The sequence below is a fragment of the Priapulus caudatus genome, unplaced genomic scaffold (genome assembly GCF_000485595.1).
Source record: "Priapulus caudatus unplaced genomic scaffold, Priapulus_caudatus-5.0.1 Scaffold591, whole genome shotgun sequence".
Classification (NCBI taxonomy): Eukaryota; Metazoa; Priapulida; class Priapulimorpha; order Priapulimorphida; family Priapulidae; genus Priapulus; species Priapulus caudatus.
The window spans coordinates 155,001-173,535 of record NW_014577652.1 but is presented as its reverse complement, the minus strand read 5'-3'; the positions used below and the strand labels follow the sequence as shown (position 1 = coordinate 173,535).

The 18,535-nt window shown below is 49.6% G+C and overlaps 2 protein-coding genes across 2 annotated transcripts in view; both read left to right on the top strand.

Moving 5' to 3' along the window:
• The window catches only part of LOC106811921, a 9,386-nt gene extending 7,151 nt beyond the window's left edge, over positions 1-2,235 (top strand). The window contains exons 2-4 of the mRNA XM_014815661.1: positions 133-223; positions 1,556-1,647; positions 2,122-2,235. Of these exons, the coding sequence (XP_014671147.1) occupies positions 133-223; positions 1,556-1,647; positions 2,122-2,163 (225 nt within the window). The 3' untranslated portion in view covers positions 2,164-2,235. The remainder of the gene's footprint in view (positions 1-132; positions 224-1,555; positions 1,648-2,121) is intronic.
• A 461-nt stretch (positions 2,236-2,696) lies between these two features.
• Positions 2,697-18,430, top strand: LOC106811916 (sacsin-like). The gene is made up of 6 exons (XM_014815656.1): positions 2,697-2,705; positions 2,855-3,002; positions 3,443-4,975; positions 5,344-16,316; positions 16,772-16,982; positions 17,301-18,430. Exons 1-6 carry the CDS (start codon positions 2,697-2,699, stop codon positions 17,369-17,371), a joined length of 12,945 nt encoding a protein of 4,314 aa, XP_014671142.1. The 3' UTR covers positions 17,372-18,430.
• Positions 18,431-18,535: the final 105 nt, after the last annotated feature.

Here is an 18,535-nt window from a genome sequence, read left to right as displayed (position 1 = left end):
CACACACACACACACACACACACACACACACACACACACACACACACACCTACACACACGACATAGGCGTTCCGCTAAACGTTTGCTCTCGTGAAACCGATTCTCTAAATCCGATTATATTTGCATCCGCAGATGAGACAACTCTCTTCCACGAACACGGGCTCCGCCCGCGGCCGTAGCCATAGCAACAGCAGCGCCGGCAGCTTCCGCAGTACGAGCAACGGTACGCGTTACTATAGTTACCATACAATACTATCATATATATACTATACTACATAATTATACTATACTATATAGTTATACTATACTACTCGAATAATATACTATGCTATATTAGTATACTATGGTACTTAAATGTATACTAGTATACTACTACTATGAAGGGCTAATAATACACTATATAATAAGAGGTATTATTAACTCTTGCTACTATATATATAATCCAAATATACCATATAATATTACCATATACTGTACTATATAGTTGTACTATACTATATTAATATACTATACTAACTCTCTTGACACCATGTCTGTATATAGAATACGTGTGTATAAATATATCTGTGTGTTACTTTATACACTAAGTCTGTGTATAGTATACGTGTGCATATAGGTATACCTATATGTATACACTATGTCTGTATATAGCATACGTGAGTATTTATGTGTAGACACTATGTCTGTATATAGCATACGTGTGTACAGTTATATATCTATGTGTGTGTGTAGCAATGTTACCACGCAGCGACCTTGTCGTTGCATCAATAATCACGGGTAAATCTTTCATCAGAGCCTCTAGTCATGAGTGCACAGCCCGGAGCTGTGACCATGCAGGTAGAAATATACAGTACGATCGATCGTTGCTCATTTGACGGTAGATAACTGAACTACTGATTGTCTGTGAACATTGACTGTTATCAAGGATCGTGGTTATAATCGGATTGAATGAGACCATTCTAGCTTGACGTTACCTCGTCCGACGTCACTTTCTCATTCTACATCAGTTTTTTATTCTTACCGTCGGGATTATCAGAACAATTTTAAACAACTTACCCTGACCCTCTGTGTTTTTTGTTTGTTATAAAAGTATCACAGCTTGAAGACACGTCGGCACACTATTGGATAAAATATATAAATATATCGCAGCCTAATTATATATATGCATAGAAATACATAATACTTTAATTTTGTCAGTAAGAATCTGCGGTTCTTGCGCTGTCTATGGTATATACTTACTACACGTTTTATCCACGTTTGTTTCTGCTACAGGCGTAATCATAGTAACCATGCAATACCATGATATATACTATACTACATTATTATACTAAAATATTTAATATATAGTTACAAACGTACATACGTAGTTACATACGTATATAAATTAATTACTATATACTAATTTACTCCAATATATATTATACTATATTAATATACTAGATTTCTGCATCCGCTACAGGCATAACTATAGTTACCATACAATAACATCATATATACTATAATACCTAGTTATACTATATTATATTAATATATTATGTATCTGAATCTGCTACAGGCGTTCACTCGTTTGGACAGCGACCGCCACGACTCCTCGACTGTCTAAAGGATATATTGAAACGCTATCCAGAGGGAGGACAAATCTTAAAGGTGGGTTTGTTTACCATGAACAGCCACACAGAGTCGTGTGTATGAGAATGTATGAGAACAGATCTAATCACCATGGAGCGGGATGGTGCAAACGAGAAGGAGGGGGGTGTATTCTTGATATTATGACAGCATTACGCCTATAGGGCGACCTGAATTAATTCTGAACTATACTTGGTAAGATTCACGGATATGAACAACAATTCTAGCTGAAGGATTACGTGATGAAGTAGGCCTACATACCTACCCACGGTCCCGCGATGAGTAATAAAGACCAGAATAGCGAAGATGTACTAACTACAAATAATATTAGTATAGAAACTTACTATATATAAGAAGAGAGACAAGAGAGAGAGAAGAGAGAGAGCGAGAAAAGAGAGAGACCGAGAGAGCAGAGAAGAGAGAGAGAGAGAGCGAGCGACCTAGATCGATAGATAAATTACGACTGGCTAAAGCTTCCGCTCTCGATCGTTCCAGGAATTGATACAGAATGCGGAGGACGCCGAGCGAGAGAGGTAAGTCTTCTCTACGATAAGAACCGTATCCCACGGCGCTAAACCGTTCACGAGCCGATGCCAGGTCCTTTCGCTGACTTCCCAGGTAAGAACAATCACGTTACTGGTTCACCGCGAACAAATGGCCGGTACCTGTGTGTGTTGTTTATCGGTGCATGTTGAATTTGGCTGACAAATACTTGAGTTAATGTGCTGTGTCGTGTGTGTGTGTGTGTGTGTTGTGCGTGCGTGCGTTGTGTGGCGTGCGTGCGTCGCGCGTGCGTGCGCGTGCCGTGTGTGCGTGTGGCGTGTGCGTGCGGTGCGTGTCGCGTGGTGCGTGGTGCTGTTGCGTATGTGCGTGTGTGCGTGTGTGTGTGTGTGTTCTGTGTGGGAGAGTCTCAGTCTCTCCTCACAAACTGACGCAGAACAAAACCAGTTTTGTTACTCGGAAACCTCCCAATAAACTCATAAACCTGTCAAACTTGTTTGATTTGACCGACTGCATCCTCCGAACCCTATAATAATCCCAAAATAACTTTTCACCTGATGCCCACGAGTATGACATCCGTTATGTGTTATTAGTAATAAAACAATATAAACATACAACAGTAAATGTGTATGTGCACATTATCAGGAATGAATACAAACAAACATTTGTTTGTATTCTTTTCTGATAATATTTTACGGTGGTGATCAAGTTGTGATTTATGTTGTAGGGACCAGCCCTGTATGCCTACAATGACGCCCTCTTCCGGCCGGAAGACTGGGATAGCATCCAGTCTGTGCAACGCAGCTCGAAAGCCGACAATCCGATGAAAGTAGGGCGGTTTGGAATCGGATTTAATTCCATATATCACATCACAGGTGAGGGCAACACGCTACAGATGAAACGCGATTATGAAGATTATATATATTCAACGTGTTACGTTGAATATATATATAGTCGAGCTTTATCAATTATAACCTTGTTGTAATTTGTATATTATTGCAATATAGTCAGTAAAATCTAGGTTTCCAGGTAGCTGCTAGGCATTCCTGACATTGATTGTTATACATACAGTTATTGTTATTATTGCTATTATTATTGTTATTATTATTATTAGTAGTATCATCATTTATTAATATCAAGAGCTTATAATACTTAGGTATTAAGATATACCTAGGTATTATAAGGTATTATTAGCTCTTGTTAATATTGCTATTAGGTATTATTGCTGTCATTAACACTATTATTATTATTATTATTATCATTAACATGATCATTATTAATATTTATCGTTGTTCATTTTTGCATTCTATTACAGACCTGCCCAGCATTCTCAGCGGTGAGTTCGTGGGAATCTTCGACCCTCACGAGATGTTTTTCGGCGACCGTGAGACAGGCAACCGCTGGCACCTCTACGATCCAGAGATTGCCGAGCTAAGCGATCAGTTCCAACCCTACAGCGGCGTGTTCGCTGACTGCAGCGGCGGCGTCGACACCGGGTACTACGACGGAACTCTATTCCGCTTCCCGCTGCGTCGGTCGTCGTCCGAGCTCGCGTCGGCGACGTGCACGGAGAAGAACGTCCGATATCTCTTCGATTCCTTTATCGTCGATGCAGAGATCGTGTTGCTGTTTCTGAAGAGTTTGGAGTCGGTGGATATATACGAGAGGGAGCGAGGCAGCCAGCGGGCGAAGCTTCTATACCGGGTCCGCATCGCTGAAGATTGTGTCGACGACGTCCGGGACAAACGTCGGCAGTTCGTCGGCTCCATGCAGAACAATCCACATCAACGCGTCATGATGACGCACGTCGTCACCGTGGAGACGTGCGACTACAGTGGCGCCACCGCGCGGACGACGACGCGGTCATGGATGATTAATCACTACCGACCGGGCCGCGATGACGTCAGCAGAGACGTCGGCGATCTGTCGCTGCAGCTGCGCAACATTCCCTGGGTGAGCACGGCGGTGCCGCTAGATGGCGCCACCTCGCACGTCGGCCGCGTCTCCTGCTTCCTGCCGCTGCCGCCTCCGTCGACGGACGACACGCCGACGCGGTTACCCGTCAACGTGAACGCTTACTTCGGTCTGACGGACAGCAGACGAGACATTAAATGGTTGGACGCCGAGCAGAGAAACGATGCGTCTGCTAAGTGGAACGACGGGTTGTTGCGGGAAGTGTTGCCCGGGTCGTACGTGGAACTAGTGTTGGACGCAATCTCAAGCAACATGTTGGACGTCGAGAAAATTATGTCCCTGCTACCGGACATCCGGGTAGTGGACGGGAAGTGGCGACCCATGGCCGACGTCGTGCTCAGACAGCTGTTCGCTCATCCGATATTCCACTGCGACGCGAACGGCGGCAGCTGGCTCCGACTTCGCGACGTCGTATTGGATAGTGACGACTCCGTAGCAGACTACATCCGGCGGTCGGCGAGGAGCGTGTTGCTTGACGTCGGCTACCCCGTCGTACTGCTTCCGTCGGCCGTGCAGACGACCGTGCAGGAAGTCTGTCCGTTCTACAATTCCGTGAGGAAGATGACGCCCGGGTTGGTTCGCGAGGCGGTGAGGCGTTGCCATGACGACGATATCGGTAGATACTCTCGCGAAGATCAACTCGCTTTCCTCAAATACTGCCTCTCCGATGAAAACTACGGTGATCTCAGAGGACTGCTTCTGCTGCCGCTAGAGGGTGAGAGCTTAACGCGGTTTGTGACGTCAGGCGGTGCCACAGCGGAGGTGTTTGTGGTCGATGATAATGAATATGATGGATTGTTCCCCGGGCTTGAAGAGATTATGCTGGACCGATCACTAAGTCAAGACCTGGTGAACGAGCTCATCCGAACGGAAGGTAAATGATAGTTGTATAAGGACAAAATAATGCTGTGTAATGTCGTGATATCGAAATTTAAATCTAATGAAATGTATATCTAATATTTTTATTTTTATGTGCAAAATACTGATGCTTAAAAGGTCTATACCTGCATCAGAGTGTTTATTAATTAAGCTTCATTCTTAAAGTTTTATTCACAAAAATCAGTAAACATTTTAATTATAATAAATTTATAAATTATAAATTGATAACAATTGACGTATTAATTTATTATTAATACTTATAAATTGATAGATCTCAGTTCATAAGGTTTTATCCATAAAGGTTTATTAAATAGAATTCCGTTTGTCGTTAGTTATTGACAGTAGAATATTCATGATCCACAGGAAGAACGCAGTTGAAGCTGGTAACACCGGACCTCGTTCCTCTGCTCGTGCAAATGACGCTGGAGAGAATGCCAGAGCTGAGTGCTGCGTGGATGAAGCGACTGTGGAGCTACCTTCTCCGCAACCTCCCCGAGGACCTCTCCCTCTTCCACGACATGTCCATCCTCCCTGACGCTTCGTGTCTGGAGACGTTCAGTCTCTCTCTTCCGTCGGCCGTCATTCTACGACAGATGCACAGCGACACGATACCGCCAGAGGTCGCTGAGGGGCTGCAGGAGCTGGGCATGTGCGTCGTCGACGTCCCGACGTTCGCGCTCGCTCACCCGCAGATTACGAAATACGTAAACCTGCCGACGCCCGTCGGCGTTCTCACGGCGCTAGCGACGCGTCTCTATGACGACGATTGTCTCGACGAAGCACAGGAAGCCGTGGCGGAACTAGAACCTCGCGTAAAGAGGGCGCTGCGGAAGTTCTTCAGCGGCGCGAATTCGCTGGACGACAGCGCCACCAACATTCTCCGCGCGTTGCCTATCTTCGAGGCGAACGCACGCGGAGCCGACGAGCCGACGTTTGTCTCCGCTAGGGATGTCACGTGTTCGACCCCGCAGACGATGCTTCCCGTCACCATCCCGGACACTCTCATCGACATCAACTGCGATAGACATTCCCTCGATCTCGCCGAGCAGCTGGGAGTAGAGGAGTGCTCCCTGGTCGATGTACTACTAGAGAGCGTGCTGCCGGCCGTGGCGGAAGGATCCTTCTACGACGCGGAGAACGTTGATAAACTCGCCGACTGGATGTCACGCAATTTTAACGACGTGTTGCGCGATAGTGAATCTGTGATCAGTGCTCTGAGTGATTTATCGTTCGTGACGAGTGGAGAGGGAGGGGGAGAGCGAGTGAGACCCGGAGAGTTATACGACCCGACGTGCGAAAAACTGAAAAAGCTGTTTGCGATGGAAAATCGCTTTCCCGTGGGAATATACGCTCGCGCCGACGTGGTGGCCATGTTGAAGTGTCTAGGACTTTTGTCGTACGAGCAAGTGACGATCAATCATGTGATTGATGCGGCGCGTGCCGTGAGCTCGCACGATGGCACGGGGGAAGGGCTGCAACCTACCCGCGAGAAAGCTCACGCGATACTGCAGTGGCTGGAGGAAAATGTAGAGCAGATCGATGGCACAGACGCTGCGTCTAACTTTGCCGATATAAGATTTGTATCGTGCGAGCGTGCGCCTACGTTAATATACCCGAAACAACTGCATTTCGAGACGGTCGATTTCGCGCTACCTTACGAGATCGTTAGCGATGAGTACGTTCATCTTATTGGATCCGTCGTGCCGACGGTGGCGGCAACGAACTATCCGATGACGGCAAAGCTTTTCGGCTGGACCGAAAGTCCCGCTTTGCCGAGCGTGCTTGAGCACTTTAGAAACGTTGTCGACGCGTTTCACAGCGCGGAGAAAGGTCACTTCGAAGCGGTCGTCTACAGCATCTACAAGTACCTCAGCGACAGCGACGATTCCGACGTCGTCCAGTCTGTGACGTCGGCTGCGACGCCGTGGGTGTGGCACGGCGACGGATTCACGACTGCCGACAGAGCCTTGACGTCAGTCTCTAGCAGTCTCGATCTTCACCCGTACGCTTACGTCACACCGCCGATGTGCACGGAATTCGAACCTTTCTTCGTGCGATGCGGTATCGACGAACGACCGTCTCAAGAACGCCTCGTTAACATTCTACACGAAATTAGAGACAAGTGGGCGCACTGTCAGACGATTCATCCGTTCGACGAGTACGCCAAGGACAAGTTCATGGTGCTGCAGATTCTCGAATACGTCAAGTCAGACAATGAAAACGACAACGACGAGCTGCCGTACGACGTCAGAACGCGTCTTCTGTTGCCCGTGGCAACGACGAACGGGAGACTGGAGTTTGCGCTCGTGGACGAATGCACATACTGCGAACCGGAAGAACAGTGGCTGTACGAACAGTACATGGAGATCGAAGGCGGTACACAGAAACTGAAGTTTGTACATCCAGAAGTTCCGAAGTCCACGATCGAACTGCTCGGTGTTCCTTCTCTATCGAAACAATGGGTTGAAGCTGATGACGTCATCGGATTCGAACAGGCGGGTCAACAGGAACCGCTGACGCGTCGCATACACAGACTACTTCAGGAGTACAGCGACGGTCTGTCGATCCCGAAAGAGATCATTCAGAATGCCGACGACGCTGGCGCCACCGTCGTCAAGTTTCTCTACGATCGACGACAGCATTCCGAATCCCAGACACAGCTGCTCGATAAGGCGATGGTAAAGTGTCAAGGTCCGGCTTTGTTCGCTTACAATGACGGAGTTTTCACCGACGAAGATTTCGTCAACATCACGAAACTGTCCGGCGCAACGAAGAAGGAGAAGACGGAGAAGATCGGCCACTTCGGACTCGGTTTCAACTCGATCTATAACATCACGGACGTGCCGAGCATCGTGAGCAGAAACTACGTTCTCATCTTGGATCCGACTACGGCGCATCTCGGCCGGCAGATCCGAGACAAATCGAAACCCGGAATCAAGATCAACACGCGCAAGCGTTACTTGGACATATTCGACAACCAGTTCAAACCGTATCACGGCGTCTTCGGCTGCTGCCTCTCCGGCGAAACCGGATTCAAAGAGTTCGACGGAACTCTGATCCGGCTTCCGTTGCGGACGACAAGCAGCGAGATCTACGATAAGTGTTACACGGATAACGACATGGTGGACCTGCTCTCTATTCTCGCGAAAGAAGCCAATACGCTCCTGCTGTTCACGCAAAGCGTCAAGAAGGTTGAAGTCTACATACAAGATGACAGTGATGTGCTATCCCCCGTAAAGCTGCTATCCATATCAAAAGCAGCGCAGTCATACGTGAGAGAACTCAGGGCGCCGCTAAACCTAGCAAACTGCGATCGTTTCACACAGCAGACAAGCATACTGAGAGCGTCCGCCTTCAAACTCAAGGAGATAAAAGAGATAGACGAAGATCCGCAGTCGGTAATGATGGACAGCAGCATCGTCATACAGATGGGATGCAGAGTGACGAAAGAAGGAAGAGATTTCTTCCGCGATCAGGCCGCGTCGACTAACTCTGTCTCGTGGCTGATATGCTCCGTGATGGGTGGCAAAGATGCTTTAGCTTTGGCTAAGACTAACCGCTCGCTCGTTCCGTGTGCATCGGTTGCGGTGCCCGTCGAAAAGGTCGATAAGGATGAAGATTATTTTATTCCTCATTCCGTTTCTAGTCCCGAGTGTTCTAGTCAAACGACGGGCGCGGTTTTCTGCTATCTCCCGCTGCCGATCGTGGCTGGACTGCCCGTACACGTAAATGGATCTTTCGCCATTACTCCCAGCCGCAGACACCTTATCGAGCGGGTCAAGTCGGACAAACCTGACGTGAGAGTAGATTGGAATGAAGCGATGATGGAAACGCTCACACTGGCCTATCTCAGGATGCTGAGCGACGTAAAGAAGCTTCTACCGCCGACGTTCACATCGTATCACTACCATCATCTATTCCCACTGCCGACGCACGGAATCTGGAAGATCTTAGGCACTTGCTTCTACAAGCATCTGGCCACGTCTCCCAAGGCTTGCCTCTTCTCTGACGAACACGGATGGGCGGCTCTCACACGCTGCGTGTTCCTGGATACGGACATCCGCTGTGCTCCCGGGATAGGCGACACAGCCCTCGCCGTGCTGCGCCTCCTAGCGAACAACATGGGCAAGCTCGTCATCGATATGCCGCCTGAGATATTCCAGGAGTTCCTAGCAGCGGGATGCAGGGAGGAGCTGCACGGGAGCATGTACACTCAGGTGGAGTTCTTCACCGAACTCTTCCTCCCCGCCCTCGGCGACATACCGGCGGCTCTCCGCGATCCGCTAGTCGTGTTCGCTCTCGACAGCGGATGCGAGGAAATACAGAGAAGCTTGAGCGAGTGTAACTGCATTCCGGCGTCCCCTGGCGGCGAGTCTCTCAAACGACCATCGGAGCTGTTTCACCCGGAAGGCGCGGCTTCTCTGCTCTTTACAGGAAACGATGGTAGGTTCCCGTTTGGCACGAAAGACACGTATTGCAGTCCTCAGCGATTAGAGACTCTCTGTCAACTAGGAATGGCCAAGGATCATCTATCGTCAGAGGATATACTTGATAGAGCGTTGTCTGTCGCTCGCATCCCACACCACGCTGATTCCCTACGGCAATGCAGACTGTTGCTATCACACCTGGAAAACAACCCAGACATGCTAGACAGCGTTGACCTCCGTCACATTCCCTTCATTCCAGTTCTCGCCAGACCAAGCGACCACCCGGTGGAGTTACCCTGGGGAGGAGACACAATCTCGGAAAGATTTCTAGCTCCCGACCAACTGTGGGTGGCGTCAACTAAGAATGCCATCGGTGTCGTTAACGCAATCGTTGACGACAAAACCGTTCCCGTCAGCAATACAATCACTGAGAAACTCAGCTTTAGAAGTGCACCGATCATCGAGGATGTTGCAGAACAGATGCGCATAATCTGTCGAGCGAATCTCGACCTGAAGGATAAGAAACTTGCGACATTTATTCAAGCGGCATTCAGAGAGGCCTACACGCATCTACAACACGTCGTGGAGAAAGATTCGGAAGCTCTTGAAAACGCGAAAGAGATTTTGCAGGGTCAACCATGCATACTGGTCGGAACAAACTTATTAGGGGTAGAGCAGGTTGCGTTTGAGTGGAGCACAACGTTACCTCCATATCTTTTCGAGTTGCCTTTAGAACTGAGAACCCTCTATAAGGACGTCTTTGAGCACCTGGGCGTGAAGCAAAGGTTTGACTATCGAGATTACATGACCGTCCTTCAACAGATCCGCAAAGACTACAGCAGCAAGCGACTCGGAGGAGAAATCAGTGACGTTGTCGTCACACTCATTCGACTCCTCGCTACAGAAATGAAAGCAGCTCAACTGACGACCGAGGACGTCGAGAAGGAATGCGGTTCCATCATCCTGTTAGACAACCATGGTGTCATGCAGCTTCGTAGCTTGCTCTGCTTTAACGATTGCCCTTGGGTGCCCGATGACTCATCGTTCCTCTACGTCAGCACAAAGATCGACTACCACACTGCGTCCGTGTTCGGAGTCAGAACAAAGAAACGAGAGAACGTTCTACGCATCGCGGAAGGATTCAAGCTGCCGTTCGGACAACGGGAGAAACTGACGGGCAGAATAAAACGCATTCTAACCGGATACAACGAAGAGGATGAAATTCTTAAGGAGATGCTACAGAACGCAGACGACGCCGGTGCGACAGAGATAGCTTTCATAAACGACAGCCGGCAGTTAAAAGGCGATCATTTACTAGACGACAACTGGAAGATGATACAAGGTCCATCTCTCTGCGTCTACAACAACGCTCCGTTCAGACCTTCGGATATAGTTGGGATTCAGAATCTCGGTGAAGGGAGTAAGGCCACCGACTCGTATAAAATGGGTCGCTACGGAGTCGGGTTTAATGTCGTCTACAAGGTGACAGATCTGCCGACATTCCTTACAAAAGGCGACGAAATCGGTGAGTGTCTCTGTGCGTTGGATCCACACGCTTCATACTTGTCTGGGACAACGCCGGACACCACGGGCGTCATGCTAAGAGTGAGTAGTTCGGTTCGGGACACTTACAGCGACATGTTCGATTGTTACATAAGCGACGAGTTTCACATGCAGAACGCAACGATGTTCCGATTGCCTTTACGAAATCGCAAAATGGCGGAAACGTCCAAGATCAGTTCGAGCGAGGTATCGAATAAGGACATATCTCAGATGTTCGAAATCTTCAAGCAACAGATGCTAGACATTCTACTATTCACTAACAATGTGAAGACAGTAAAACTCGTTCAGATACCGATGGCGGAAGGTGACATTGAGGAATACATTGTCACCACCTCACTCTCTAAACACGACGAGATCTCTAAGTTGTCCTTCATTCAGCACGTACGCGATATTTCACTGTCACTCAGAGAAGGAAATCTCAAACTTGAGGACATCGACAAACGGACGGTCTCGTACGTGGTACACGTTAGCGACAACAAGGGAGTAAATGAAACGTGGACCGTCAATCAACAAATCGGGTTCGAGCCTGGCACCACCATACCCGAAGCGGTGACATCAGCCTTTGCGAGTAAAGAGTTAGCAATGTTGCCGTTAGCGGGCACGGCAGCGCAACTACCAACTAATGTTGCTCCGTCCGCAGCGAACCACGAGAAGAGAAAATGTAAAGTGTTTTGCTACCTGCCGCTGCCCGGTTCCTCGGAGCTAGACGTACACGTAAATGGACAGTTTATTCTCGATCACGAAGCGCGCAGACGACTGGAAGATGGCGGCGGCTTCAGACGAGCATGGAACATGGCCCTCATCGAACATGTCGCGGCTCCGTGCTATCTCGCTCTTATCAACGCCATCAAAGACGAACTCGATAAAATACTCGCGCGCGAATACAAATGCAATCACGCGAGATCGGACGGCGGTCGGGAACTTGTAATCGATCGACTGAAAGCATACTCGTCGGTTTTCCCGCCACCCGGACTCCCGGCGGATACATTCTGGCGCGCACTGAGCTGCAGTGTATACACTGCAGCGAACGCAAACAACGCCTCTATTATTCCTGTTGCTCTCACTCAGCAGCAGCAGTATCGGGTAGACTGGTACCCGCCGAGTGAAGTAAACTTTCGCGCTTCAACGACCGAAGAATTACGCGTCGATAACAACAAACTCGATGTTCTGGCGTCATCAAGTCGACTCGATGAAATCCTGCTGGATATCGGATTTAGAATCGCCGCGTGTCCAAACTCAATCCGTCAAGCGTTCGCAGAAGCCGATGAGATAGTCAGCCACGTAACGCCGACAACTGTAATCTCGTATCTCAGAGGCGCCATGGAATCGTTGCCGTTACCGTGCCACATAACAAAAACGAAATTCAAGTCTGTCGACAGACTAGAAGCGTTGATAGACTTCTGCAAAGACGCTGACGATTTTTTCGAGGAGCTTGCCGGCTTACCTCTGCTGCTGAGAAACGATCACACACTTCAGAGGTTTAGCACGGATGCGCCTGTCTACCTGACGGAGTTTGCCGATCTACTGCCAGACGAGCAACAAGCGTTTCTACACAACAGTCTCGCGTCTCGTTTCAAACCGGCAATGGCGGTCGCAGACCCCAAGGCTGTGTTCAGGCGGTTCACGCCCGCTGATCTCGCGTCGAGGTTGGAAGGCGTGCTAGACAGCGGGACATTTCTCGAGCAGAAATACGTTCAGACGAGTAATGACATGTCGCCGTGGCTGCGGCGTCTCTGGACGTTTCTCAGGGAATGCGCGCACGAGGACGAAGCCGGGAACACAGACGAGCTGTTCAGGCCGATAGAGAAATGGTGTCTGTTACCGGTAAAGGTGGCGACCTCTGCCGGGATGACGGAGTCGTATCTCGTGCAAATATCGCATGCGAATCTCATACTGGACCTCAGCGTTGAAACCTCTCCAGCCGATATTTCTCAGAAGATGAAAACCGCTTTGACGGCGCTTGCAGTTCCCGAACTAGACGTCGGGTTAATTTACGAAGAAAAGGACGCGGAGATGGTAACGGCAGAGAGGGACATACCGCAGGCGCTGTGTGCAAATCTGATGAAGGCAGAGAGTATCCTGCAGGCGATCAGCAAGGCAAGCAAAGATGACAGGCTGGTGATGCGATCAGCGACCGCAGAGATGTGCGGGGACATCCTCATGTACTTCTCCCAGAACATCGCAGCACTAGAGGACGTGGAGGACAGCGATGAAGTGCTGCGTGCGCTCCCGCTACACGTGACGATAGGCAATAAACTTGTGAGTATCGCAGAGACGGACGCCTTCCTGATCTCCAGCCAGAGCAAGCTGCTACAGATGGACCAGCGCTGGATGGACTACTGCGATGTCACTTTTCTCGTGAAGCAGAGTCACAAACTCATCGATCTCTACAACTTCCTCGACTGTCCCGAGATGGAGCCGACCGAGTTGTACCTCAACCACATCCTCACGCACTTCCATCGTTTCTCCCCGGACGCCATGGCGCAACACATGGAGTACGTTCGCGATAGGGTGTGGAAGGACTGCATGATGTCTGCCGGACAGAGAGGGTTCCTCCTTCAGGAATCCCTTAAAAAGCTTCATTTCCTACCGGGAGCAGACGGGAAGCTGCACACCGCATCCTACTTCTACGATCCTAAACAGAAGACGTTCGAGATGTTACTGGATGCTGAGCGATTCCCTCCGTCTCCTTACAACTCTGACGAATGGTTGCCGCTGCTGCGTAACGTCGGACTGAAGAATTCGTTGACGTGCGATCTGTTTCTGGAGTTCGCGCGGAAGATTGCGAGCGAGGCGGCGACGGCGACGCCATCGGAAGAAACGCGTGAGAAGAGCGTCACGTTGGTGAACTATCTCTTCGGTAAGATGTTGGTCTCCCACGACTACTCTTCCGACGATCTGCTAGGTCTACTCTCAGCGATAAAAGATCTAAAGTTTTTAGCACCGGAGACGATGAGCGGAGAACTGCTGGATTTAGCGCCCCCTTACGGTCAGCAGGAGACTGAGTGTTATGTGAGGTTTAACGGATCCGTATGTCCGGGGTACACGAAACTCGCATGGGCCGTCAGCACGCTCTTACCTCCGTACGCCGACCCCACGAAACACTACACGAGCAGACTCGACGGACAGAGCATCGTAAACGCACTCGGAGTGAAGTCCGTCCCGGGGAATTCTACCGTCGTCAACAACGTCACCGCCGTCGTCGGTCACGTGATGAACTTCCGGGAGGAAGTCGTCGCCGACGCCGAACTAAAGCGACGCGTCGACTGCGTCACCGACCACTTCCGGTTCCTGAAGGAACACGCTCCGCTAGACAAGGAAACTCAGATGAAACTCGGCTGGACGAAATGCGTGCCGGTTGAGATGGGCAGGACGTTCGTCGAACCGTACAAGATCGTGATCGAACTAGCGGTGGAAGACGAAATTCCACCCTTCCTCTACAAGATTCCTCTCAGCATGGGACCCTTCTCCGACCTTCTCTCTCAGCTCGGAGCAGCACACACAGTGACGGTCGCCCAGTACGGGAAGGTTCTCCATAATCTATACGAAGAAACGAAATTCTCCGATTCGAAGCTTCACCCGAACGAATGCGTGCTGGCGTTCAGAGCCATCAAGAAACTCCTCACGTCTCTGAAGGACTCCGGCGCCGGCACCGAGTTAAAACGATCCACCGTCTACCTTCCCAGCAAGTCGCTGAGAATGTACAAGAGCACTGACCTCATCTTCAACGATAAGCCTTCCTTCAAGGCGGTCACTCTGAATAAGGAGTACGTCATCAGTCTGAAGGAATGCGGAATCGATGGCAGTGATTATGATTACTGGAAGCTGCTACCGGATGAAGTCCGTCCCAAGATGTTGAGTGACCTTGTCGAAGAGAGGATGCTAACAGACGTTGACGAAGCAATCGAATGCTGCTCTCTGCATCACTCTGTTAGACGTATGCTGACGTCACAATCTTTCCAGTGGGCTCTCCTCAGACTCATCGCGCACGAGCGCCACCTACGAGGCGCCGCCCCCGACGAGGGGGCGCTGGAGGCGGACATCGTCGGTTGCCTGGCGACGCTGACGCTACACTGCGTCGACGAGCTTCGCGTTGGCCTGACGTACAAGACGTCGTCGCTGCAGATACCCGAGACTGCCGTCGACATCCCGTGCTTCGTGCGGAAAGACGCGGCCGACGACGACGGCGGCAGTCTAACGATGATCTACGTCAACCACGGGAAGGAACTGAAGGGAATGGTCGAGAAGACCATCGCTACCTTCCTCTGCGACCACTTTGTGGAGCTGGACCGCAGGAAGGACGTGCTACACGTGCTACTCAGTAACGAAGACAGTCACATGCTCATCCTAGATCAGTACAACATCAAGAAGGACGAGCAGGACGAGGGAGCGGACGAGGAAGCGGCGACGTTGCCGAAACCTGGAGACTTCATTCCCGTGTCCGATCAGCATCTGCTGCAGCAGAGCTTGGATCGACGTTCGTGCTTCCGGCCCGGAGAGTACGTCGGCTACGAAGTCGACTGCGAGGAGCAAAGCGCCACCTATCTGTACGCTGTCATCGTCGACGCGATGAGAACAAGAGGTGACGACGACCAGTCGGCCATCACGAAGAAATACCGGATCGACGTCGGCCAGCGCACGCCCGTCGTTGCCATGGCGACCGACATCTACAAGTTCATACGTCCGGAGAAGACGTCGTCGTCGGACGAACTGGTCGTGTACGAGTCGCAGCTAGAAGGTGACGCTGCCGAGGCGCAGCGCGTCGACGACCACGCCACCAAGCGGCAGAAGACGGTGGAGCAGATGAAGCGGGAGGTGACGCAAACATTGGAGGAGACGTGGCGACTGCCGGACGCCGAGAGAAAGAAGGTGCAGCGACGTCTCTATCTCAGCTGGCATCCGGACAAGAACCCGGATGACGTCGCCACGGCGACGACCGTCTTCAAGCACCTCCAGGACGAGATACAGCGCATTGAGAAACGCAAGGAGAAGCTTTCGACGAAGACGTGGGACTCGTGGGCGAAGCGCCACAGCGAGCAGAGACAACGCTACCAGGAAAACATGCGAGAGAACTACGAGGAGGAGGAGGCGGCGGGAGAGGATGCCACGGACGGCGGAGCGGAGAAGGGTGCGGCGCGCAAGAAGAGACCGCGGCGGCAGAAGCGGCAGAAGGCGGCGGCGAAGGAGTCGGAGTTCGTGCCTCCCCCGACGTTTGAGAAGAAGAACCCGCAGCCGGGGGAGGCGAAGCGCTGGTACAGGCAGGCAGCCGAGGATCTGAGGGCGGCTTACCACGATCTTAACTCACACCCGCCGTCCAGCATGTGGGCTTGCTTCAAGGCTCACCAGGTATGTAACACCGCGCTGCTGTGAAGCTGTGTGTGTGTGTGTGTGTGTGTGTGCGTGCGTGCGTGCGTGCTTGCGTGCGTGCGTGGCGGTGTGTGTGTGTGTGTGTGTGTGTGTGTGTGTGTGTGTGTGTGTGTGTGTGTGTGTGAGAGAGAGAGAGAGAGAGAGAGTGAGGTGTGTGTGAAATTGTGAATGCATAGTATAATGCGCAGCACACCCTAGTGATGCGACTAATGATATAACTGATTAACGAATAATTGCTTAAACAAATGTGTTTGCGCGACTCATACTATACGTACCTCAATGTGTTGGTGATGGTCAACGATATCGAATAATTCTCAGTAATCTATTCCTAACACTATTAATGTCGGTAATTTACACACTAACATTGCAGAATGTTTTTTTGTTGGCGATTTGAACTGTAATAATGGATTATTTGTTTGTTTTCTACATCGCAGTCTGCAGAGAAAGCTATCCGGGCAGCCCAGCTGTGGGAAGACGCTATTCAGATCGACTCCCACGATCTAACGGACATTTCCCGCGAGCTAGATCACAAGGAGCTGAAGGCACGCGCGCGCCATCTACAGTCGATTTTAGGAGATGCCGAGAGAATGCTGTACCCGGGAAAACTACAGTACCCACAGATACCGTCCGAGAGATATCCGCATGGTAATGATGTTTACAGCGAATCTAGTATGTAGTGGGGAAAATAATAGTTTAATTAACTTTAATTAATGATTACCAATTAACGTTAATCGTTAGTTAACATACTTGTGCTTAATTTCTGACCCTTAGCAGACAATATTAATTCGAAGTGTTGTTTTTTACCGCCATTACCCTGTTCTGTTTTGTCACAGTAAATAGGCTACCAGCACTGATTACTTTGTAATAATAAATTATTACAAATATTGATCCTAAACAACGGAAATTCGATTCATCTTTACGATTTATTGCGATTTGTTTACAACAGTCTTGCGTTCGCTGCAGATAAAGCCGTCAGAGTCGTGGAGCTGGCCGAGAAAATCATCGGCTATGTCGAAGCCGTCATCGAGGTCTGACCACCAGGTGGCACCCCTATCGGCGACTGCAGGCAGCGCCACACAGCGTCGGTTCACGGCTCATGTCATTTCGGCTTCAATCGAGGATCCATGAGAATCGATGATCGATCCGTGATGGATCGATAATGGATCGATGATGGATCCACGAGGCATCGGCAACTGCGTCGCATTCCCTAGCAGGCTTTTGTTCCAGTAAAACTGCGACACTGTGTTGTGTGGGTGAGGTTGCAAAGCCCACGCGGGAGAGATAAACCTATTGCTATACATCAGGCGTCGACTGAAACAAACCGGAATAAAGTGACTTGCTAAAGGGGTGAATAGTAGTGGACTTGGATAGAGCCGAACCCTAGAGCTTCCAGTCCGAAGTTATTCGTGCAGGCCACGAAAGAAATAGTGCTAAATAGCACAACTTTCTTACTTGTGATGAGAAACTGTTACGTCATCTGCGTTCACAATGTGCGAGCGTACGATTAACAGGTTCAATTAATTGATTAATTGCTTTTAATTAATTTATTTTTCTACGCGAATGTTTTTTCGCCGTGCTCGTGTATAATGAGTAGGGAGATTTAGTAACCCCGGGAACGCCAGCTAGTTTGATTAGATTTTATTGTTAGCAACATTATTGATGTAGTGCATGGGACGATAGGCTGCACGTTGAAGTCTGCGAAAATGTAAATTAGGGGTTTGAGATATTTGACAGCATGTTCTAACAGCATAATCTTTACGCGCGTAGTTAAAGAGATTAAAATCCAAGAGGTTTTGTACATAAGTAGAAATGGCGGTACACTTATTCAGAATAATAACCGAGCTGGGCTTGTATTCGTACCTAATAATCACATATATATGTATAGAGGGATTGGTAGTTTGTACATTGACATTGTTACGAAGATGGGTGGTGCGGCAACAGTTTTATACGCGTTAGAGACACGGGCTAATAAGCGTTTATATATAACTTCATTGTAATTAATTCCATGAATTTATCATGTAATAATGGGTATAATATAATATAACATATAAATCTCTAAATATAATATGTGCGTGTGCGTGCGTCGGGCATGCGTGCGTGCTTGTGTGTGTGTGTGTGTGTGTGTGTGTGCGTGGTTGTGTGTGTGTGTGTGTGTGTGTGCGTGCGTGTGCGTGTGCGTGTGCGTGTGCGTGCGCGTG